General features: G+C 36.3%; 1 protein-coding gene across 1 annotated transcript in view; it reads right to left on the bottom strand.

The window, feature by feature from the left end:
- Positions 1-26931, bottom strand: part of DPP10 (dipeptidyl peptidase like 10) — a 676003-nt gene that overhangs the window by 300025 nt on the left and 349047 nt on the right. The window contains exon 5 of the mRNA XM_082397857.1: positions 6189-6263. Coding sequence (XP_082253983.1) covers positions 6189-6263 — 75 coding nt within the window. The remainder of the gene's footprint in view (positions 1-6188; positions 6264-26931) is intronic.

Here is a 26931-nt window from a genome sequence, read left to right as displayed (position 1 = left end):
CTGGGCATAAAAAAACAAACTATCAGGAAGCTTTCCAGCTGCAAGCAAAGCACTTCAGCAAGGGCAGCCAGGCTTAAGCTCTACCATTGCCAGCAGACTTCTCCTTTTGCAGCAAACGGAATAAATATCACTCTTACAGTCGTAAGGATCACAAGATCATCCCCAAAGTGCCCCTGCAGCAGTCTCTACCTCCCTACAGGAAGACTCATCTTTCCTTCCAATCATAAACAATCTTTTCTTCCTCTTATCTACCTCTTTTTCCCTTGTAATAAGTTGGCGGAATATGTATCCCAGAGCCTTTACCACACTGTAAGAGTCTTACAGGAGAATATCATTTACCTTGATCTGTCCACAGATTCCTGTAGACAACAAGCACAAAACATTCTCAAATTCTGCGGAGCCAACAACCTAGGAACCATGCTATAGGCTCAAAATATGAGAAACATTAATCTGGACAGAAAAAGAAAAGCAACTTCTCACTTTGTTCAGATTACCTTTTTGATGCTGTAGAACACAAATAATTTGCATGGGGGAAATAGTCTTCATATTAATCATATTAGAATTAATTAATAGTTGTACATCTCAACAGAAAAGATTCAGCCTAAGTTCAATAAAATTGACATGGATACAAAAATGAATATTCTTTTGGCTTCTTTGCAAAGGACTAAAAATTATTGGCTTATAGTTTCCATGATTTACTTGCCTTGCAACTCCTGATACAGAATCTTCAAAAACTGTCCATAACCTTATATTAGTAATCGTAATTGCTTTATGACTATGGATACAGTTAGTCCCCTACATAAGAACCTTCAAGCTGTGAACTTTCAAAGATGCTAACATGCATTCCCATGTCCAATCACGTTAAGTTAGTTCATGTGTCTGGTGTACACTGTCGTGTGCATGCATCCTCTACAAGTGGTTGTGCTTTTGTGTACTTATAGTACTGTATAGAGTACAGTAGTACAGTATCTTTATTTTAAGCCCAGGATGTCCTGAAGCAAGCGTAAAAGCAGTGGTGATGTAGCTGGTACTGCTAAGAAGCAGCAGGAATTGGAGGCCCAGAGAAAAGACAAAGAGGGACAAGAGGAAGAAGTAACTGAAGAACCGAAGAGATTCAGGACGCAGGAAATGGCAAGGGGATTTTCTTTATTTGAGGAAGCACTGTGAGTTTTTGAGCCATACCCGAATGTAGAACGGTACATGAAGGTTGCAGCAGCCGTTGAGAATACAATCCAGTGCTACCCTGTCATCTATGATGAGAAAAAAAGAGCTACTACCCAGACATCACTGGATCGTTTTTTCAAGAGGGTAGATAGAATTCAATCCAGCAAGGAACCAGAACCTGTGCCATTAACATCAGGTGTGAGTGAAATTGCAGCTTGCCCTCCGTCTCCTATTGCTGACGACCCTTCAGCTCTACCATCTCCCACCTCCTCTCCCTCCTCCAGTCAGTAACTCTTCTTGCCTGTTCACTTGATGCCAGCCCGTGTATGCCAGCTGTTGTACTGTACTATTGTACTTTTCAAGGTACTGTGCTATAAGATTAAAAATGTTTTCTTTATTTTTTGTGTTTGTTTTTTATGTATTATTTGTGTGAAAAGTATTATAAACCTATTACAGTACAGTACTATATAGCCGATTGTATTAGTTGGGTACCTAGGCTAACTTTGTTGGACTTATGAACAAACTGGACTCTCGGAACGGAACTTGTTCATATGTGGGGAACTTACTGTACTATAATTGCAGTTCATGGTAGTGTTTGTTAAAATAATATAGTTAACATGTAAAAAGCTAAGAAAAAAATAAAAATAAAGCTAAGAAAAAAGTCAGAATCATACTCTTCATAGCTTAGACACGATGATGATGCCAACTTAAGCTCTGAATAAAGCATTTCAACATTTGTAACCCACAGATTAGCGTGATTCAACATTGGTAGCCCACAGGTTACACACAGAAGAACTCAGTTGTTGACCTAAAAGACACTTTCTAAATTTGGCCTACACTAAATTATTGATATCTGATTCAAATTGAGAACATCAGTAGGGAAATAAAACTAAATTAGTTCTTCCCAGCAAGCTCCTCTGACTCCAAAATAACAGTGCTAGATCCTGTATAGTGGCTCTTGCACAGGATCTCAGAGGCAGGATTATTATCACATGACCAGGAAATTTTTCAGGACAGTAAATTTGAGTAAGTTTGAGAAGCATTCATATTTCTTCCCTCTTCATTATAGTCATGGGAAAACTGAGGACAGGTATGGCATTCATGAAACAGTTTATTGTGTTGGGTGGTTTTCCAATAATACATCAAAAATGTCCCTTTGGAGTCTCACCCCTCCGAAGACTGCGCATGATTACATTCACTCATATGAAAGATAGGTCTTTTTATTACTACGATCATTAGAAAGAGAGGTTTTGGTCACCTGTCACCATAAACAATTGCAACTAAAATAGAATGAATGTTTACGCATAAAATATATAAAAATTAAAAAAAATACAAGTTTATATTTATCATATTGGTGGGCATTTCTCTAAGCCTAGAACAAAAATAAACACAACAAAGTGAAAGATAAAAATTCACAAAATTCAAAATTTCTCCAAGTCAAAAAATAATTAAAACCAAAAAATCAGTGATATATTTAAAGAAAGGACAATAAAACTAATGATTGAATTATACACATAGATGTTTAAAAAAATACTAAGACTACAAAAGATAAATGAATGGAGTAAATAAATGTTATTCACAATAAAAACTAAAAAAAAACAACCTGAGAATAATAGTCAAATTGGTATTTAAATACATATTAAAATATATGTGTATCTTTACAGTATTTATATGGATACAAACATATGGATATATATTGAGCATATTTAATTTTATATATGAATATATAAATATACTCAAGGGACTATAGTCAAGAAACCATGCCTAAGGAGATTGATCTGCTTGATTAAAATGCTGGACTGTAATGGATAAAAATTTGGGGGGCCTTGAGTATACTTCACATAGGATGAATATGAAATATTTGGGGACTATGTTAGTCAGCCTCTAAGATGTTCTCCCCAAATCCTCACCCTCTGGTAGCCCCCTCCAACACTGAATTAGAGCTGACTTGTGTGACAAAAAAATATACATACATGGTGAAAATAACAGGTTACTTCCAAAGAGAGATCAGGCAAGGCACTGAAATCTCCATCTTTATCCTCTGCATTACTCACTCTGGGATAATCCAAGTACCATGTTATGAGGACACTCAAGTAGCACTGTAGAGAGTTTCATGTGGAGAAACCTGAGGCCTCATGACATCAGCAAGCACCAATTACCCATCCATGTGAGAGATCTACCTTGGAAGTCTATCCTCCAGCCTCAGTCAAGCTGTCAGATGACTGCAGCCCCAGCTGATACCTGATTGCAACATCACTGAAGCCAGAACCTCGCACTTAAGCCAATCCTAAATTCCTGATACACACAAACTGTGAATAACAGTAATTTTTTTTTTTAAGTCACTAAGTTTGGGGTAATTTATTACATAGTAATATAAAACTAATACTTATTGTGTGTATGTGTGTGATGTGTGTTGGGGGGGTTGTGTAAGCATTCAATTAGTAGTTAGGCTATATATAATCTAACAATTTAATAATTACTGTTTTTTCATCTTTATTAGACTATAATTTCTTTACAATGGTGTTTTAGTTTCTGCTGTACAACAAAGTGAATCAACTATACATATACATATATCCCCATATCTCCTCCCTCTTGAGCCTCCCTCCCACCCTCCCTATCCCACCCCTCTAGGTCTTCATAAAGCACCGAGCTGGTCTCCCTGTGCTATGCAGCAGCTTCCCACTAGCTATCTATTTTACACATGGTAGTGTATATATGTCAATATAACAGGCTATGCACTGCCTAAGCGCAGTATAAACCAACAAAACCATTTTGGAACAGTTTTTCAATATATAACAGGAGGCTTAAAACGTTTTTAAGGCTATCTCAAACAATAAAAAGTAATAATTCAAAATATATCAACAACCTAAATATAAGAACTGAAACTATAAAACTATTAGAAGAAATCATAAGGGTACAACTTCATGACCTTGAATTTGGCAATGTATTCTTAGATATGGTACCAAAAGCATGAGTAACAAGAGACAAAAATAGATAAATCATACTTCATCAGAATTTTAAAAATTTATGCACCAAAGGACATTATCAAAAAAGTGAAAAGACAATCTACTGAGTGGAAAAAAATATTTGTAAATCATATATTTGATAAGGGTCCTCTATCCAGAATATCTAAACAGCTCTCAAACTCAACTACAAAAAGAAAAAAAACGCAATGGACTTGAATAGACATTTCTCCAAAGAAGAAACACAGAAGGCCAACAAACATATGAAAATATTCTTAACATCATTAGTCTAATTAGGGAGGTATACACCAAAACCACAATGAGATATCAATTCATATACATTAGGATAGCTACAATAAGAAGAATGGAAAATAACAACTGTTGGTGAGGATACAGAGAAACTGAAACACTTGCACATTGCCCGTGGGAATGTAAAATGGTGCAGCCATTTTAGAAAGTGGTTTGGTGGTTTCTCAAAAAGATAAACATAGAATTATCATATTACCCAGCAATTCCACACCTCGATATTTATCTCCAAAGTTGAAAACAGGTACTCAAAAAAATGCTTGTGCACAAATGTTTACAACAACACTATTCATAACAGTCAAAAGGTGGAAAGAACCCAAGTATCCTTTAATGGATAAATGAATAAATGTAGTACATACATACAATGAAATAGTATTCAACCATAAAAAAGGAACGAATTACTGATACATATTATAATGTGGATAAATCTAAAAAGCATTATACGAAGTGAAAGAAGCCAGACAACAGTCATATACTAGATGATTCCATTTATGTAAAATATCCAAAATAAGCAAAGACTATGTGGAACTAGCAGAAGGACAGACACATAGATCAATGAAACAGAATAAAACAAATTGTAGCTACTGAAACCTGATTTTTTTTAAAGTTTATTATCATTTTAATATAGCAGTCATTTTAAGTTAAAACTCTTTAGATAAATATTGTTTTAAAAACTTGAGGATGCGTAATAGTTTGGTTATAAAGCTCAAGCACTTTTCCTACTATTACATGTTTTTCAAAATCTCAATGAGTAGAGAGAACACAGAACAAAGGTAAAGGAAAAGGGCCAAAATTTATAACAGGAAAAAGATGTCTTTGATTACAGTCTCCCCCGCCTTTTGTAGTGTAAATTAATTATTTTAAATAAGAAATATAAACCTGTCTAAAAATATAACACATGTATATTTCAAAAGACTAAAACCATCAAGTAGAAGGTTCTTTGAACAGTAAAATTTCATGTGCTCGAAGGGTTTCAACGCATTATATGAGGCTTCCTGCTTTAAGTCTATAAATTTTTATTGTCTGCCTTAAAGCACACAAAACATTCCTGAATAATTTGCAAAATCATTTATTTTCTACAGAAGTTAATCTGCTGAACTGCCTTTTCAACATTTACTTTGCTTTTTAACAGTGCAAATTATATCTGAGTAAAAATACTCCACAACCATACATATTGCTCTAACTGTGCTATAGAGCTGACATGGAATAATGAAAGACTAATTGCAATTAGAACACTTTATTTGTTCAGAATTGATTCTTTGCCTTGCCCCACTTTTAGAAATTTCTACAACCACAAGGCTTATGCTCAAAAACCAACAAAGAATCCATTGACCATAAACGGAATCAATGTTTTCACCAGCTCTTCCCACAATACACACTGCAGCTCAGGCACAGCCATTAGGAAACCCCTTAACCTACATATACACACAACACAAGCAGATATTAAGGCTTATCCTGGAATTGTCAAAAGCCCCCATTTTTTGGATTTGCTAAGCTCTGCCACACTCTCCTCTAAAAGAGATGGACTTGGACCAGCACAGGCGCCTAGCAGATTGTTCCAGTTATTTGCTAGCTGGGTGTGGAAGAAAGGACATTGTTGCCAAAACTCTCTTGTGCAATATCGGTTATCAGTATTCACCTGCACCTACTGGATATGTCAAATTTTCTCTAGTTGAGTAGATGACCAAGGAAAACTATCAACTGTCACTTGAATGCAACACAACGAAAAAATTTTTTCAAAGATCACTCCTTTACCTGTTTGACATCATATGCCAGAAGAACATATTTTAAATCTGGTGAGACTGAATGTCTTGATGCTTTGAAGGTTACCTAGAAATAAAAAGAAACAATTATTTTAAAGAGTTTAATAACAGAAAGATTAACATTCATTTGGATATGTAAGTATAAAAAAAGATGTCCATTCTCCTCATAACATTGTAAAATAGGCTTTCTCGTTCGTATTGTAAGTACGCACAGGCATGTACATATGTATGACCTTACAGATGGATACAGAAACTTGGAGAGGCTATATTAGACACATCATTAAGAAAAATTTTGCTAACGTATCTCCCCTACATGTTATCACTTAAAGACTAAGTTAATATTTTCATTTATAAGAATAAAAAAGCAAAACGTCATTGAACTTCTTAAGTAACCAAATTGCTTCTATATTTGCATGTTGGATTAATCAAAAGGAAAAGAAATAGTAGCATTCTGTGGTGTCATGATTTCCTGTCTCTACACTTTTGTTTTTTCACAGGTTGTATATTTATATTTTTAAAAAGACATATGTTAAAGACAAAATCTCCTTAAAGGAAACTCCCAGAGTGAGGCAGATTAAAACACAAATACATAATTGATTATACTCAATATATATATGGTATAGAAATATAAACAAATACACTATACATGTTTAATTTTGAGCTTTTTATTTTACCATTGAATAAATCCAATGTTAGACTTGAACATAAACTGAAGGATAAATACATTGAGAGTGGGAAAATGGGTTTATTTGGGATAGAGATTACATGTAATTTCATATCTAAAGAGAAGGCAAGCAAATTGAGTTGCTGCATCAAAAGCCTACAAAACGCAAACAAAAAAATAAACTGTACATGGATTTTAAGCAAACTAATTTGTATGGTTTTTGCAGAGAAATGCAGGTATAAATAATTGTATACATTTTATGTCTGGGCAGTTTCAACAACACTGGTCTCCAAGAAAAACAGAAAAGGGTGAAGTCAAGGTTTTAGTACTTAGAAATTCCCAAAGACAATGGAAAGGATAAGAAACTCAGAAGAACCAATATCTGGCAAAGTTTGCATGGTATAATAAAAAATATATTTGGTCTTTTTACCTGGTTCCTGGCACAGAGCTTCTAAAATGCTTGGAATTTCCTGAGCGATAGATAGAAGGGTCTTTTGTTAATTAATAACTAGCCCTCTTTGACCACACATAGTTTATGTTAATGAGATGACTCCAGGATTGGGGGTGGGGGGAGAGTGGCAAGATAGCTTCTGGAGAAGAACCAGCCACCTGATTAGAGAGCAAGAACTTTGAACCCTACCTGGAGGTCAGGGAGGGTGGTGGGACTGAAGCTGAAGTTCAAGCTCGTGGCCGATGATTTAATCAATCAGGCCTAGGTAACAAAACCTCAGTAGAAAACCTCTGAACCATGAGATTTGCAGAAGCTTCCTTGTTAGTAAACATATCAATGTAGCTGGAGGGGACATATCCCAACTCCACGGAGACAGAGACTGTACTTAGCACCCTTCTCCATTCACCCTATTTACCTCTTCATCTGGCTTTTCATCTGTATTCTTTATAATAAACCAGTAATCATAAGTATAGTTCTTTCTGTGTCATTCTAGCAAATTATCAAATCTGAAGGGAGATTGTGAGAACCACCAAATCTGTAAACCAAGTCCGATAAAAATGCAAGTAGCCTGGGGTCTCAGGACTTGAAGCTGGTATCTGAAATGAGGGCAGGCACTGAGTCCTTAACCCGTGGGGTCTTCACTAACTCTGAGTAGTTAGTATCAGAATGAATTGAATTGTTAAGTCACCCAGAGAACTGTTGTTGAAATAGCACAGTCTGTTCATTTCTGAGCCAGATATGCAAGAGAATGGAGTACTCTGGGAGAAAATACTTGTACACGGTAACGTTGATTTAGAAGAGGTGTTGCCTGCATACATCCATCTTGTACCATCCACTTAGAAGACGATAAGAATAATCACTGGCAATAATTCACCTCAAGGAATTTGTTTTTCATTTTGTCAAAAAGCCACTTCAATAATAATGAAAATAACAACAACAAACAACAATCACAGCAGTAGGGCTACCATTGATCTATCATCTGTCATAAGCTCTGAACTTGCTTAGAATTCTGTGGTTCTCAATAATTCCCCCACCTCCCGCCCCGTGACAAAGCTGTGAGGGAGGTATCTTCATTCTAATCCTTTCTTTTTTTCTCGTTAACTTACTGTATATTGAATCTTGACAGGTATTAGCCTGTGTGGGATTTAGGGTGACATATAGAACACAAGGTCCTCTCTCTCAGCGTTGCACATTGCAGTATCAGGAGGTATATTGTTACACAAGAGGAGGTTTATTGTTATTTAAAAATTGGTTAAAAGGGCAATGCCATCATTCCAGTCCTATGGGAATAAGAAAACTCTAATAATACAGTTCTTAAACTTTTGTCAAGGTCACAGAGAAGTATACATAATGAAAGAATGCAGGAGGAACTCCTTTCATAAGCCCTATGCCAACAGGAGATTCTTTTCTCCCTTCCTCCCTTCCTCCCTTCCTCTTTCCTCTCTCTCTTTCTCTCTCTCTCTCTCTTTTTTTAGAGAGCTACCCTGTCTGAAGCCTGAATTATTTAACGAAAATCTCACCCCCCTTGTCCCCATCCGCTCTCATGGAATGTTGCTCACGCAAATTAACTTCACAAGTTCACAGGTGCATCTGAGCCTGTGGTAACGACCTTTTAGTATCTTTTACAGTTCCTACAATTATCCAGTCTGGCACTTAATTCATTATCACTATACTGCCTTCAGCTTCTGCAGCATACAACCTGGGAAACTTTCCAAATACCTTTTCAGAGGCCCAAGCTGCTGAAACTTCGAACTTAGAGTTGTGCTGCAAAGAGACTTGCTGATGATACACGTATAAGAAACACATCCTTGCCGCTTAGTCAAGGGGCGTGGGAAGTCTCAGGCAAATCCCTCTTAACCTAAGTCATTAATCTGTTGCATCTGGGTGATTAATCCTTCCTAGCAGCCACCGGAGACCCCTTGGTCTACATTGACCCTAATTACAGACATTAATATAGTTCCAGTTGAGTCTCAACTTGATATGGCCTCAAATTAGTGTTTTGGGAAGTCTATTATTGCCAATAATGCTATTATGTTACCTACATATTTAATCACTTAATTACTATTGTAATAAAAGGATGCAGAAATATTTTCTGCATGTGTTTATCGGTATTATTCAGCAATGATGCTTACTAATGCATTTTTGAAAAAAGGGCATTAAAATGCATGAACTCTGCCAGCTAGGAACATTCGATTAAAGCCAAGTTAGGTGGGATAAACAGGAAAACAAACATGCAGGTGGTTAACTAAACAAATTAACAAGGGAGACAAGACATTTGATCAAGTTGAGAAACAACTGCATGCTTTCAGGCAGCTTGGCGAGATTTTGTAGCACCTCATTTGTATGTATCATTCAACTATACCAAAACTAACTTATTGAACGTTCAAAATAAGATGAACACCATGGTAAACACTGAAGGTGCTACAAAGTCGAAAAACAAAGTCACTAGAATCTTTCCCATCTCATATTGGGCAGGATAAGACAGGCACTGTGTTTCTCTGCCTTTCTCAGGCTGTCAAAAGGGGGCAGTAGCCCCTCACCTTCAAATAATCATTATCTTATAGGAAATTATATACAGTATTTCTAACTTTCCAATTTTTTTCAAGATAAGATGGATATCAAGCTGTTAATTTACAATCTCATGATTCTTAAATTATAGCCCGATACTTTGAAACATATATGTGTACCAGATTCTGCCTAGGAGATGCTAGTTTGCTTAATTTTGGTAAAGCAAAAATTGCCATAAGGTTAAGGGTGGGGGGGGGGCGGAAACAATGCTATGAGATTTAAAAAACAGGTGGTATATTTTTCATATACTTGGTGGTAATGTAAGTGAAAACTTCATGATCCCACGTTTTCCAGTTAAATGAAATTATAGACTGCATTATGAGAACAACCTTTAAAAATGTACATGTAGTTTTAAAAAATTCCCAGAGAGGTGGGGCTAGCCTCATGGCTTAGTGTTAACATTATACGTGTATTATTACCAACATGAATATGGCCGAGCTAATCACTGTTTTCATGAATGGTGAAATTTAAAGCCAAGGAAGCAACAGAATCAGATTTGAATTTAGAATGATTCCTCTGGCAGTTGGGTGAGTTGGATCTGATGACATCCTGAGGTCAATGAGATCTGGTAAGAAGCTCTCATGACAATCTAGATAAGCAATGTCAAGAAGTTAAGAAAGATGCAAGGGCATAGGCAGGAGGGTTCATCTGCAAGGGAGATTGCTGATAAAAACAAAAGAATTTATTGATTAGATCTGAAGACTGAGAAAGAAGAAAGTGTACAAAACAATTTTGGGTTTTCATGTTTTTATCACTGGGTAAATGTTGCTACTGCAACCAAACTTGGGAAAAAGCAAAAAACAGGCATATTTTGAGGAAAATTTTAGACATACCAATTTTAGATATGCTATGGTTTTAATCCTAGTGGGGTATATCCAATAGGGGATATTCAAGCTTTTTGTATATAAGCCTGGAGTTTAAGAGAGATATCTGGGATTTTATGGAGTATTAGATGAAAGTTTACATTCAACGTAAATTCATTCTCATCAGATAAAAGGAGCAAAACCTCTCAAACAGGGCTTCCCTGGTGGCGCAGTGGTTTAGAATCTGCCTGCTAATGCAGGGGACACGGGTTCGAGCCCTGGTCTGGGAGGATCCCACATGCCGCGGAGCAACTAGGCCCGTGAGCCACAGCTACTGAGCCTGCGCATCTGGAGCCCGTGCTCCGCAACAAGAGAGGCCGCGATGGTGAGAGGCCCGCGCACCACGATGAAGAGTGGCCCCCACTTGCCGCAACTGGAGAAAGCCCTCGTACAGAAACGAAGACCCAACACAGCCAAAAATAAATAACTAAATAAATAAATTTTAAAAAAAAACACCTCTCAAACAACATGTTCTACTATGAGTGGATCAGTAACAATACAGTTATTATGAGTAATGTTTACGATTACTTTTATAAGTAAACGTGCTCCACCTGCTATAATAACTTCACCTCTCCCTGCTCTTTATTCAAGCTGTATTTCTCTCAAATATCATTCTAATTCTCCCTCTTTAAGCCTTCTCTGTCCTTTTCAGTGCAAGTGATTCGTCTGAGTCATATGTATACAATTATACATGCAGTTCATTTAACCACTGATCACTTCCATTATTGCTCTTCTGGGTTGTTTGGAACTTCAATTTACATCTATTGCCACAGTAATGCCCCTATTAAGAGGCTCCATTGCAATGATTCATTCTTCTCAGAAACATTATAACTAGAGGTAAAACTAGATAATGATGGTATTCCAAGATGTCAGATATTGAATATCATGGCAAGAAATCATTAAACACAAACGTAAATGTCAGAAGTGCCAGAACATATAAAATATGCATTTGTATGACTTAAGGCTGAGAAAAGAATGAGCAAGAGGAGAAGAACAAGAGATTGGATTAAAATTAACAAAAACTGGTGGAAGACTTGGTTGCCTTCAGATTGAGAAATGACAGATGCATAAGAACAGTACAATTCAGGTGAGTATTATTCTAGATCTTATAACATGCTGGTGATAAAAATATGTATAGGCACCTCTATTACAAAAAAAAAAAAAATTACTGGTCCAAGAACTTGAGTTGGAGAATCCGCTAAGTCTTAAAGTGTAGGTGGGTACATTTTCAACAGAGATAGAATGACGAAAACAAGAAAGTAGGTCTTTGAGGACACTATGGTCTTTTTTTCCTGCTCTCTCCACCTCACCCAACCAAAATCCTACACACACACACACACACACACACACACACAAACACACACACCTTATGTTTAATTTATTTGGCTATAATTTCCCTCATTACCTAATCTAATTTTTAGCTTATTGATAACTGACAAAAAATGTTTAGAAAAGTCATCTATTATTCTAGAAAAATAAAATATTATTTTTTCAAGTATGTGATTAAGTATATATTGTCAATAAGCTTCTTTTACAATGCAGTCTATAAATAATCATGAAATAAGCATGAGGAAAGATTTTAAAAAGCCAGTTGAACTTAAGTGGATGGCAGGAGGGAAATGGTTACTATACAATTGATAAAAAAGGAAAAGAAGGTCGAAAGAAGGCAGAAAAGAAGGCAAACCAAATTGCAGTCTATTAAGTGATACCAAAGATGCACTCTCTTTCTCTATCTGGCTTCAAATGAAAGAAACAAGGAAGAGGCAGAGAGACTGTTTTTTTTTTATCTTGCAGCTCTAAATAAAGCCATGTTTGAGATTGTTTTATTTTTATCTTGCAGCTCTAAATAAAGCCATGTTTGTTTGTTATAGCCATAACTGTGTTTATATGCAAAGATTATTTTAAATATCAGAACTTTTATTGTATTTTTTTTAATGTTCTCTTTTCGTAGCTACCCAATTAATTAGTATAGTGTTTATATTATATTACTTCGTGATACCTAGGACATCCATGTTGTATAAACATAATAGATCGTCTCTATTTTTTTTTCTTGGCACCATGTATTTTATTGATTCTAGAATATTTTATTAAAAAACTCAAGGCAGAAAATGCCATGGTGCAAGTAGGTAGTTTTTAAGACTATTAAATCAGTACTTACTAACTCATGTAGAATGCCTCACATATATCTTTATTGCTCAATAAATGTGAACGGTCAAATTAATATTTTATTGATTTGGATCATAGTCCATACACTAAAACATTTAAAAAACAATTTTTATTTTTAATAGAAGGTAAAACTAATGGTCTCTGAATTCTATTAATAACTTTAAAAAAAGGGCCAACAAGATGACTTTGAGAAGAATGTCAGTATTTCTGCACTCAAAAATACAACAAATTAGGAAAGCTTAGGCTGGAGAAGGAAGTTAAGGAATATTGTAAACTGCATACTTACACAAATTATTCCTTTGAAGTTCAGTTATGCTACTCGGATTCTTCAAATTGTCTTAATGTTTTCTAATCACAATATTTCAAACATAATTTATCTTAAATGGTGTTATTACATTCAGGTAAAGAATGTAATGCACTAAATGTAATATGCTAAAAAATACAGCATATAGAAAGAAATTAAAAGTTATGAAAGTCCAAAAAATATCACATTAGAATTTCTGGGTAGTTTTCCTAATCATGGCCTAATATAATTTGGTCAATACAATGCTTATCAGATAGGTTGACTGGATTTTTCCAGTAGCAAATTACTTAAGTACATTTTTGCAATGATATTCCATCAGATAAATATTAGAGAGAAAACCTAATTAATAGAGTTACTATTTTAAAACATGATATGGACATTTCAAGAATTTGTGTCAGTAATGTGATTTTATATCTCTCATAGGCCAGGAAGCGGCTACCAAGAACTTTGAAATTTTCATATTTTTAAAAAGAAGAGAAAATATAATGACCAATATTGCTTCATAAAAAAATTTAACCTGGCTGAATCTTCTTTAAAAATGAGGGGAAAATAGGAAAATACTAGTGCTGTAAAGATTAAATTTTGGTTGACAGGTGATTGATTTTTCTTATGGATCAAAGACCCATTTAAAGTTGGTATGACATCATTAGTTTAGCATTACCATTGATAATCCCAAAGAACAAGAGAGAACATAGGTTAGTAACTAAAAAGAAACTTATTTGTTGATATTTAATAAATTCTGGTATATTCTTCAATAATATCAGGTTAGATATCTACTTTCTTCTCTCTTATTTTTATCTTTGATAAAACTATTTATATAGAGTATAATATTTATTTGTTGTTTTCATCTTAATGGACCTTGGATGCACAGAATTAGATTAATAATAACTTTTGTCTCTTGACAGAGTGTCATTTGTAATAAATTTAGCCAATAAAAATATAACATGCCCAATTAAACTTGAATATCAGATAAACAACAAATATGCTATAATCTATGAAAATAATGACAAACCATACAATAATGTGAATAACATAAAAGTATGGAATATCCTATAAAAATTAGTGAGCTACAACTAAATGTAAATATGCATGAATCAGTAACAGAATGCTGTGATAAAAGGACATATATGAAGATCATGGACAGCCCGGTTCCTCTATTTGAAGTTCAAAACCAACTAAATATGTCATTTAGGCAAACATATACATAACCAAACTGAGTTAGACATTCACCAGAAACCCAAGGATATAAAAAAATAATTTCCAGAGCAAATTAGTTTAAATGTTGAGTTGTCATTTACTAAACTTGCATTTTAATGGTCCAAAGCTAAAGGTCATTCTTTATTGTTCACTTTATCAGAAATGTCTATTAATAGATCCTAAGCTCAGTTGAGGAGAACAGCAGTTGTTTGCAACTATGACTGAATAAACTTTTGTGTTCTTCTTTCCTGATGCACATGTGCAACCATTTTCATAAGGTGTATATATCTAGGGAGAAGTTTGTGGGTTGTAGGGTGTGTGAATGTTCTACTTCACACAAAATGACAACCTGTTACCCAAAGTAAAAACACAAGTTACACTCCTGCTAGCAATGTGTAAGAAGTCCTGTTCTCCACATTCTTTCCAGTTCTTGGTAATGTCAGAGTTAAACTTTGCCAGTGGGATAGGTGCAAAATACTATCTCTTTGTTGACTATCATTTTTCTGTTTGTAAATTATGTGAAGCATTTGTTTATTTGTTTATCAATGATGTGTTTCTTTTGTGAACAGTGTATTTAAATCTTTTGCTTATTTTTCAATAAAATTGGAGTTTTTTTATATTAATTACACACTAATATTTTTCAGTTAACTAATGCTTTTCACCATGCCTTTATCATTTACCACTTGGCATTCTTTACTATGCTAAAATATCTGTCTGTGTACTCTAATTTTAACGTGAGATTATAATAGATACAAGATACAAACAAAAAAATTATAGGATGTGACAATTCAGAGGAAGAATCTGAACCAAACCAAAGAATAACAAGACTCAGGTTTTCAGCTGTGACCATCAATGTTTCTTGAGTATATTAATAGGTAGACTAGTACTCCTCCTGCTCAGAACTCATAAAGAAGTTGATTCTCCATTTCCTTCTCATTTGTCACTATCCATTTAATAAGCAGATATATTATAACTGACCCTTATCTGCCAAAGCAAAGGGCAATAGTAAAAGAAAAAAGTAACTTCAGATTTACTTCCCTGGTGGCACAGAACTTTCTGCTTAACTAGGGAAAGAAAGAGGTCCTGTAAAATCACATCAAATCCAATGGAATGACAATAAGGAACAATCAGGGGCTGCCTCCAGACCCAATGTCTTGAGCCCAAATCCCCAGCTCTAAAGTAAGAAAACAGTTCTTCTATTCTTGTCTAACAGTCACAGTTGAAAACACTTCGGGTCTCTTCAGCTGCACTGAGGAGCTCTGTTTGACATTCACCAAAAATGGAAGGATAGATATAAAAATCATTTCCAGGGCAAATTAGTTTCAGTTGAGTTGTCATTTACTAATCTTTGCATTTTAGTGTCCCAAAGCCAAAAGTTATTTCTTGTATTGTCCCTTTCTCAGAAATGTTACGATTTCAATATTTTTTAATGAAATATATAGAAGGCTAAGATCAATCCTTTTTCTGCACATTTTCAAATGGGCAGATAAAGGTCAGATTAACCCCAAGACATGAAGAATGTTTTTAGTTTGCCCTCTTCTTTTTCCTTTTTTTTTTTAGTATTAATTTTATTTCACTTTGAAAACTGAGGGAAAAATTAAGGGATACATTTCTAACACTTTATAGGGCAGATGGTTCTTCTTATATTAAATAGGTATTTAAAGCTAAATGAGTTCATTACAGACATTTACTCACAAATCCTCCCATTGTTCCTCCTTCACTAACGCTCATTATTTGTTCCTTCTTCCACCAGTTAATAATAGATACAGGTCTAATAAGACATTTGAAATACAAAAAAAATCTTTCACTGGACTTTGCAGATGGCAGTGAATGAATGATTTCAGTGAGATTCAAGCTAAGTAGAAATATGTGAAGATGAAATGCTGCTGCACATGGGTCTCACTTGCAAAGTCCCAATTATAAAAGCTTATGCAAAGGAATTCATAGAAAAAAATGAACCAATTGTCAAGGCACATATGACAAGATAATGTTCAATCTCTTCATAATTAAATAATTACAAATCAATATAACAATTATTATTATAACTATATATTATATATAACAATATATATTGTTATATATATAACTATATATATAACAATATAAAAATTATAATATAACAATAATTATCAATATAACAATTATTATTTTATTATTTTTTCATCAGCCAAATTGATATTAGTTAATATGTTGGCAATACTAGTGACAGCCAGAGTAGTTAACAGGCAATATCATGTACTATTGGTGGATCTGATTGATGCAATTTGATACTATTAAATTTCAAATTGACATTTCTTTTGACCCAGAAATAGTACTGCTATGAATTTAGCCTACAAATATATTTCAAAAATGGTTGCCAAGTGTATTTACAGGAATATAATAGAAATGAATATATGGTAGTGCATTATGCAAGGGAATTCTATGTACTCATTAAATGATATTAGAGAAAAACAAAAGCATTCATATAAAAAGACCTTCAGGTCATATTATTAAGTAGATGAAAAGGGGAGACCATCCATGCTGTTGAAATTAAATACCCACACACACATGAGTGCATATATTTTGAAATATATCGTTCATGTACAGATGTAAGAAGACCCACAGACATATTTCTGGAGTCATTTTTGATGAGCAGAAATATGTACATGGCTACCCTCAAAATGGAGTACTGAGTGATATGGAGGAAAACTTTTATTTTTATTATATATACATGTATATCAGCACTGTGCAGAAGAACTTCCTATGGTAATGGAAAGGCTTTGTATGAACATCATCTGGTGTGGCAGCCACTGGTTACACTTGGATATTGAATGTCTAAAATGTGGCTGTTGTCACTAAAAGATGGAGTTTTAAATTTTAAATGATTTTAATTAATTTTAAATAAATTTAAACAGCTATATGTGGCTAGTGACTGTCATATCGGATAGGTCAATATACTATACATATTTTTTCCAACCATGTTTTCACTATATTGTTCTTAAACATGTCAATGAGGGAGATTAAGAATAATATTTCTGGGGCTTCCCTGGTGGTGCAGTGGTTGAGAATCTGCCTGTCAATGCAGGGGACAGGGGTTCGAGCCCTGGTCTGGGAAGATCCCACATGCCACGGAGCAACTAGGCCCGTGAGCCACAATTACTGAGCCTGCGTATCTGGAGCCTGTGCTCCGCAGCAAGAGAGGCCGTGATAATGAGAGGCCCGCGCACAGCGATGAAGAGTGGCCCCCACTTGCCGCAACTAGAGGAAGCTCTCGCACAGAAACGAAGACCCAACACAGCCATAAATAAATAAATAAATAAACCCAAAAGTTAAAAAAAAAAGAGTAATATTTCTATTTGTAATTATACTGTATTTTATAAAATCTCAAATGTTAATATATAAGGGACATATAAAAATTATGGGACATAACAAATGATAAGAAAGAAGAAAGCCACAGAATTGTAAAAATAGCATTAAACTGAAGGAGAGATTATAAACATAAATGCTTTGTTCCAAATAAAGAGAACTTACAATGTGAATTTGTTTGTTTTTTTTTTACTTAATATGTAAGTGTATACACAGTATAAAGATGTAAGATTATCTCTATGAAATGAATCTTTAATTACTATTTCTTTTATAAAGAATAGGATGTGTAGATGGAACATATCTCAACATAAAAAGGCTATTTATGACAAACCCACAGCCAACATCATGCTCAACAGTGAAAAGCTGAAAGCTCTTCATCTGAAATCAGGAACAAGACAAGGATGCCCACACTCACCATTTATATTTAACATAGTATTGAAAGTTCTAGCCACAGCAATCAGACGAGAAAAAGCAATAAAAGGCATCCAAACTGGAAAGGAAGGAATAAAACTCACTATTTGCAGATGACATGAGCCTATATATAGAAAACCCTAAAGTATCCACCAAAAATGTTTAGTGCTAATAAATAAATTCAGTAAGGTTGCAGGATATAAGAATAATATACAGAAATCTGTTGCCTTTCTATACACTACTTATGAACTATCAGAAAGAGAAAGCAAGAAAACAATCCCATTTAAAATCACATCAAAATGAATATAATACCTAGGAATAAACTTAGCCAAGGAGGTGAAAGACCTATACTGTGAAAACAATAAAACATTGATGAAGAAAACTGAAGCTGATACAAAGAAATGGCAAGATATCCAATGTTCGTGGATCAGAAGAATTAATATCATTAAAATTCCCATATTATCCAAAGTAATCTACAGATTTAATGGAATCCCTATCAGAATACCCATGACATTTTTCACAGAACAAAACATATAATTGTAAAATTTATATGGAACCACAAAAGAAAACAAATTGCCAAAGCAATCTTAAGAAAAAAGAACAAAGCTGGAGGAATCAGGTGCCCTGATTTCAGACTATACTACAAAACTACAGTAATCAAAATAACATGGTACTGGCACAAAAGCAGATGCACACATCCATGAAACAGAATACAGAGCCCAGAAATAAACCCACACACTTATGGTCAATTAATCTACAACAAAGGAGTTAAGAATATGCAATGGAGAACAGTCTCTTCAATAAGTGGTGCTGGGAAAACTGAACAGTTACATGTGAAAGAATGAAATTAGAACATTTTCTCACACCATATACAAAAATAAACTCAAAATGAATTAAAGACCTAAATGTAAGACCTAAAACTTCCTAGAAGACAACACAGGCAGAACACTCTTTGATAGAAATTGTAGCAATATTTTTTGGGGATCTGTCTCCTCAGACAAAAGAAACAAAAGCAAAAGTAAACAAATGGGACCTAATTAAACTTAAAAGCTTTTGCTCAGCAAATGAAACCACTGACAAAATGAAAAGGCAACCTACTGAATGGGAGAAAATATTTGCAAATTATATGACTGATAAGGGGTTAATATCCAAAATATATTTACTGTATATTTGCCTTTACCAATGAGTTTTTTCCTTTCATAATATTCAGGTTTCTGGTTGTGGCCTTTTCTTTTTCACTTAGAGTAGTCCCATTAACACCCTTGTAAAGCTGGTTTGGTGGTGCTGAACTCTTAACTTTTGCTTGTGTGTAAAACTTTTGAACTCTCCTTCAAATCCGAGTGAAAGTGTTGCTGGGTAGTTTCCTTGGTTGTAGGTTTTTCACTTTCATTACTTTAAATATACTGTGCCACCTTTCTGGCCTGAAGAGTTTCTGCTGAAAAGTTAGCTAATAGCCTAATGGGAGTTGCCTGGTAGGTAACTTGCTCTTTTCCCTTGCTGCTTTTAATATTCCTCTCTTTAACTTCTGCCATTTTAATTTCAATGTGTCTTGGTGTGGTTCTCTTTGGGTTGATCCTGTTTGAGACTCTCTGTGCTTCCTGGACCTGAGTGTCTGCTTCCCTTCCCAGGTTAGGGAAGTTTTAAGCTATTATGTCCTCAAATACGTTCTTTGCCCCTTTCTCTATCTCTTCTCCTTCTATAATCGCTATGATATCAATGTTACTATGCTTGATATTGTCCCAGAGGCCTCTTAAGCTGTCCTTATTTCTTTTTATTCTTTTTTTCTTTTTTCTGTTCATCATTCGTGACTTCCACTACTCTGTCTTCCAACTCACTGAACCATTCCTCTGCATCATTTAAGCTACTGTTTATTCCTTCTAGTGTTTTTTTTTGTTTGTTTCTTTTGTTTTGTTTCAGTACTGCATTCTTCATCTCTATTTGGTTCTTCTTTATATTTTCTAACTCTTTGTTAAAAACTTATAACTTCTCACTCTGCTCATCAATTCTTCTCTCAAGTTCATTGATTATCTTTATTGTTATTACCTTGAACTCTATCTGTTAGATCACCTATCTCTATCCACTTCATTTAGTTCTTATTGGGTTTTATCTTGTTCCTTTGTTTGGAACATGTTTCTCTGTTACCTTACTTTGCTTAATTTGCTGTTTCTATTTCTTGTATGTTGGTTAGGTTTCTCAACCTTGGAGAAGTGGTCTTTTGCAGGAGACATCCTGTGCATCTCAGCACCATATTCCCCTCTGGTCACCAGAGCTATATGCTCTAGGGATGCCCCTATGTGGGCTGTGTGGGTTCTTCTGCTGTGGAGGGCTAACTACTGTGGACAGAGTCTGGTAAGTGTGGCTGGCTCCTGGTTTGGTTGGCTGTCAGCCCCTGCCTTGTGTGGAGATTGCCAGCCACTGGTTGGTGGGGCCAGGTCACAAGGCAGCTGGCTGTGGAACCCCTGGGGGCCCCAGCGCTAGTGCTGGCACACTCTGGGGCAGAGCTAGGTTCTGGGGTGGATGGTTTTGGGGCTCAGATCTTGGATTTAGTGTTGGCCTGCTGGTGGGTTAGGCCGGTTCCTTACATGGCTGGCTGCAGGTTCTAGGGTATACCAAAGCTGGTGCTGGCTCACTGGAGAGTGGGGATATATAACGAGGCAGAGGAGTACAAGGTGCTCACCCACCAGTGGGTAAAGTTAGGTTCTGGGGCTAGTGCCATCCTGCTGGCAGACAGAGCTGGGTCCTAGGTCCAGGAGTCCCAGAGTTGGTGTTAGACTGCTGGTGGATGAGGCTGGTCCCAAGGCTAGAGCTGGCTGGCTGGTGGGTGTGGCCAGGACCCAGGGGGTTCTGCGGATCATTCCTGCCCACTGGTGGATGGAGGTGGTTCCCAGGGTCTCTGGCTGCAGGGCCCTGGAGGTCCTGGGTCTAGTGCCTGTGTACTGGTGTGTGGGTCTCGGTCCTGGACCCTCTGGTGGACACGGTCAGGTCCAGGGGAAGGTATGGGCTCAGGGGGTCTTAAGGCAGCCTGTCTGCTGGTATGTGGGGCTGTGTCCCTGCCCAGCTGGTTGCTTGGCCTGATTCCAGTACTGGTGCCTACAGGCTGGAAGGTGGGGGTGGCAGGGCTGGGTCCTGACTTTAATAAGCAGGAGGGAGGATTCCAAAATATTCCTTGACAGCATCAGTTTCCACATGGGAGAAGGAGCTCCCCAAAATGGCTGCTGCCAGTATTTATATCCTCAGGGTGAGCTCCAGTTACCTCCTGCCTCTCCAGGAGCTTCTCCAAGATCAGCAGGTAGGTCTGACCCAGAGTTCTTTCAAACTACTGCTTCTGCCCTGGGTCCCACAGTGTGTGAGATTGTGTGTGCACCCTTTAACAGTGGAGTCTCTATTTCCCACAGTCCTCTGGACCACGTGAAAGTAAGCCCCTCTGGCCTTCAAAGCCATACATTTTGGGGGCTCCACTTCTTGCTCTTGTACCCCGGCTGGGGAGCCCAATATGGGACTCAGACCCCTTGCTCCTTGGGGAGAACCTCTGCAGTTGTAATTATTTTCTCATTTGTGGATCACTCTCCCAGAGGTATGGGTCTTGAATATACCATAACTCTGCTCACACCCCCAGCTGTCTTGTTGTGATTCGTTCTTTATATCTTTAGTTGTGGAAGATCTTTTCTGGTAGATTCTGATCTTTCTTATCAATAGTTGTTCTGTAAATAGTTGTAATTTTGGTATGCCCGTGAGAGGTGAGTTCAGGGTCTTCTTACTCTGCCATCGTTATATGCCCTGTCTGAGGCCAGATTTTTAACATATAAATCCTCCATGATGATAGCCAGCATGTGAAACACCTGGGTGGTCAGAAAACCCTGACAACCTTTCTTTATTTCAAATTTTAAGAGGTGAAATTTTCGTTGTCTTTATCCAAAAAATAATTGCTTGTGCCATTCTATTTTTTTTTTCAACACGCAGCTCTTTCCTCAAACATAAATGAGAAAATAAGCTCCTTGATATCTTGGTGGTAAAAAGATTTTTATCTATCCCCCACCCCAAATATTCAGTGGCAGAATAGTGAAATTTAAACAAATAAAAATACTGCAATGGCAGCCTGCCACGACTGGCCCCAAGTTTTCTACCTACCTGTGCATTCTTCCTAAAAAAGACAGTAAAACCCGCGACACACCCAAGTATCTTAACACCCCAACCAGAGATCGAACCTGTGCCCCCTGCAGTTGAAGCATGCAGTCTTAACCACTGGACCACCAGCGAAGTCCCTAAATTTCAGCCCTATTGAGCCATGTGGCTGACAGGGTCTTGGTGCTCTGGCCAGGAGTCAGGGATGAGACTCTGAGGTGGGAGAGCCGAGTTCTGGACATTGGACAACCAGAGACCAATATCAATTGGCGAGAGCCCTCCCAGAGATCTCCGTCTCAAGGCTAAGGCCCAGCTCCACTCAACGACCAGCAAGCTCCAGTGCTGGACACTCCATGCCAAACAACTAGCAAGACAGGAACACAACCCCACCCATTAGCAGAGAGGCTGCCTAAAGTCATACTAAGTTCACAGACACCCCAAAACACACCACCAGACGTGGACCTGCCCACCAGAAAGACAAGATTCATTCACCAGAACACAGGTACCACTCCCCTCCATCAGGAAGCCTACACAACCCACTGAGCCAACCTTATCCACTGGGGGCAGACACCAAAAACAACGGGAACTGCAAACCTGCAGCATGCAAAAAGGAGGCCACAAAAACAGTAAGTTCAGCAAAATGAGAAGACAGAGAAATACACAGCAGATGAAGGAGCAAAGTAAAAACCCACCAGAACAAACAAATGTAGAGGAAATAGGCAGTCTACCTGAAAAAGAATTCAGAGTAACGATGGTAAAGATGATCCAAAATCGCGGAAACAGAATGGAGAAAATACAAGACACGTTTAACAAGGACCTAGAAGAACTAAAGAGCAAACAAATAATGATGAACAACACAATAAATGAAATTAAAAATTCTCTAAAAGGAATCAATAGCAGAATAACTGAGGCAGAAGAATGGATAAGTGACCTGGAAGATAAAATAGTGAAAATAATTACCACAGAGCACAATAAAGAAAAAAGAATAAAAAGAATTGAGGACAGCCTCAGAGACCTCTAGAACAACATTAAACGCACCAACATTTGAAATATAGGGGTCCCAGAAGAAGAAGAGAAAAAGAAAGGGACTGAGAAAATATTTGAAGAGATTATAGTTGAAAACTTTCCTAATATGGGAAAGGATAGGTCAATCAAGTCCAGGAAGCACAGAGGGTCCCATACAGGATAAAACCAAGGAGAAACACGCCAAGACACATATTAATCAAACTATCAAAAATTAAATACTAAGAAAAAATATTAAAAGTGGCAAGGGAAAAGCAACAAATAACATAAAAGGGAATCCCCATAAGGTTAACAGCTGATCTAACAGCAGAAACCCTGCAAGCCAGAGGGAGTGGCAGGACCTATTTAAAGTGATGAAAGGGAAAAACCTACAACCAAGATTACTCTACCCAGCAAGGATCTTATTCAGATTTGACAGAGAAATTAAAACCTTTACAGACAACCAAAAGCCAAGAGAATTCAGTACCACAAATTTACAACAAATGCTAAAGGAATTTCTCTAGGCAGGAAACACAAGAGAAGGAAAAGACCTACAGTAACAAACCCAAAACTATTAAGAAAATGGTAATAGGAACACACATATTGATAATTACCTTAAATGTAAATGGATTAAATGCTCCAACCAAAAGTCATAGACAGGCTGAATGGATAAAAAAACAAGACCTATATATATGCTGTCTACAAAAGACCCACTTCAGACCTAGCAACACATACAGACTGAAAGTGAGGGGATGGAAAAAGATATTCCATGCAAATGGAAATCAAAAGAAAGCTGGAGTAGCAATTCTCATATCAGAAAAAATAGATTTTAAAATAAAGACTTACAAGAGACAAAGAAGGACACTACATAATGATCAAGGGATCAATCCAAGAAGAAGATATAACATTTGTAAATATTTATGCACCCAACAGGAGAGCACCTCAGTATATAAGGCAAATGCTAACAGCCATAAAAGGGGAAATTGACAGTAACACAATCACAGTAGGGGACTTTAACACTCCACTTTCACCAACGGACAGATCATCCAACATGAAAATAAATAAGCAAACACAAGCTTTAAATGACACATTAAACAAGATGGACTCAATTGATATTTATAGGACATTCCATCCAAAAACTACAGAATACACTTTCTTCTTAAGAGCTCAAGGAACATTCTCCAGGATAGACGATATTGTGGGTCACAAATCAAGCCTTGGTAAATTTAAGAAAATTGAAATCGTATCAAGTATCTTTTCCAACCACAATGCTATGAGACTAGATATCAATTACAGGAAAAACACTGTAAAAAATACAAACACATGGAGCCTAAACAATACACTACTAAATAACCAAGAGATCACTGAAGAAATCAAAGAGGAAATCAAAAAATACCTAGAAAGAAATGACAACAGGACGAGCCAAAACCTATGGGATGCAGCGAAAGTAGTTCTAAGAGGGAAGTTTATAGCAATACATCCTATTTCAAGAAACAAGAACAATCTCAGATAAACAACCTAACCTTACACCTAAAGCAATTAGAGAAAGAACAACAACAACAAAAAAACCCCAAAGTTAGCAGAAGGAAAGAAATTGTAAAGATCAGATCAGAAATAAATGAAAAAGAAATGAAGGAAACGATAGTAAAGAACAATAAAACTAAAATCTGGTTCTTTGAGAAGATAAACAAAATTGATAAACCATTAGTCAGCTTCATCAAGATAAAAAGGGAGAAGACTCAGCTCAGCAGAATTAAAAATGAAAAAGGAGAAGTAACAACTGACACTGCAGAAATACAAAAGGATCATGAGAGATTACTACAAGCAACTATATGCCAATCAAATGGACAACCTGGAAGGAATGGACAAATTCTTAGAAGAGCACAACCTTCTGACACTGAACCAGGAAGAAATAGAAAATATGAAACAACCAATCACAAGCACTGAAATTGAAACTGTAATTAAAAGTCTTCCAACAAACGAAAGCCCAGAACCAGATGGCTTCAGAGGCGAATTCTATCAAACATTTAGAGAAGAGCTAACACCTATCCTTCTCAAACTCTTCAAAAATAAAGCAGAGGAAGGAACATGTCCATACTCATTCTACGAGGCCACCATCATCCTGGTACCAAAACCAGACAAAGATGTCACAAAGAAAGAAAACTACAGGCCAATATTAGTGATGAACATAGATGCAAAAATCCTCAACAAAATACTAGCAAACAGAATCCAACAGCACATTAAAAGGATCATACACCATGATCAAGTGGGGTTTATCACAGGAATGCAAGAATTCTTCAATATACGCAAATCAATCAATGTGATAAACCATATTAACAAACTGAAGGAGAAAAACCATATGATAATTTCAATAGATGCAGAAAAAGCTTTTGACAATATTCAACACCCATTTATGATAAAAACCTTGCAGAAAGTAAGCATAGAGGGAATTTACCTCAACATAATAAAGGCCATATATGCCAAACCCACAGCCAACATTGTTCTCAATGGTGAAAAACTGAAACCATTTCCACTAAGATCAGGAACAAGACAAGGTTGCCCGCTCTCACCACTATTATTCAACAAACTATTGGAAGTTTTAGCCACAGCAATCAGCGAAGAAAAAGAAATAAAAGGAATCCAAACCAGAGAAGAAGTAAAACGGTCACTGTTTGCAGATGACATGATACTATACATGGAGAACCCTAAAGATGCTACCAGAAAACTACTAGAGTTAATCAATTAATTTGGGAAAGTGGCAGGATACAAAATTAATGCACAGAACTCTCTTGCATTCCTGTACACTAATGATGAAAACTCTGAAAGAGAAATTAAGGAAACACTCCCATTTACCACTGCAACAAAAAGAATAAAATACCTAGGAATAAACCTACCTAAGGAGACAAAAGACCTGTATGCAGAAAACTATAAGACACTGATGGAAGAAATTAAAGATGGCACAAACAGATGGAGAGATATACCATGTTCTCAGACTGGAAGATTCAACGTTGTGAAAATGACCATACTACCCAAAGCAATCTAAAGATTCATTGCAATCCCTATCAAACTACCAATGGCATTTTTCACAGCACTAGAACAAAAAATTTCACAATTTGTATGGAAACACAAAGGACCCCAAATAGCCAAAGAAATCATGAGAAAGAAAAACGGAGCTGGAGGAATCAGGCTCCTGGACTTCAGACTATACTACAAAGCTACAGAAATCAAGACAGTATGGTACTGGCACAAAAACAGAAACATAGATCAATGGAACAGGATAGAAAGCCCAGAGATAAACCCATGCACATATGGTCACCTTATCTTTGATAAAGGAGATCAGAATATACAATGGAGAAAAGACAGTCTCTTCAATAAGTGGTGTTGGGACAACTGGACAGCTACATGTAAAAGAATGAAATTAGAACAGTCCCTAACACCATACACAAAAACAAACTCCAAATGGATTAAAGTCCTAAATGTAAGGCCAGACATATAAAACTCCTAGAGAAAACATAGGCAGAACACTCTATGACATAAATCACAGCAAGATCCTTTTTGACCCACCTCCTAGAGAAATGGAAATTAAAACAAAAATAAACAAATGGGACCTAATGAAACTTAAAAGTTTTGCAAAGCAAAAGA

This window comes from Balaenoptera borealis, assembly GCF_965194805.1.
Source record: "Balaenoptera borealis genome assembly, chromosome: 6".
In the NCBI taxonomy this organism is placed as follows: domain Eukaryota; kingdom Metazoa; phylum Chordata; class Mammalia; order Artiodactyla; family Balaenopteridae; genus Balaenoptera; species Balaenoptera borealis.
The sequence above is the reverse complement of the archived record's forward strand: the minus strand, read 5'-3'. Positions and strand labels throughout refer to the sequence as shown.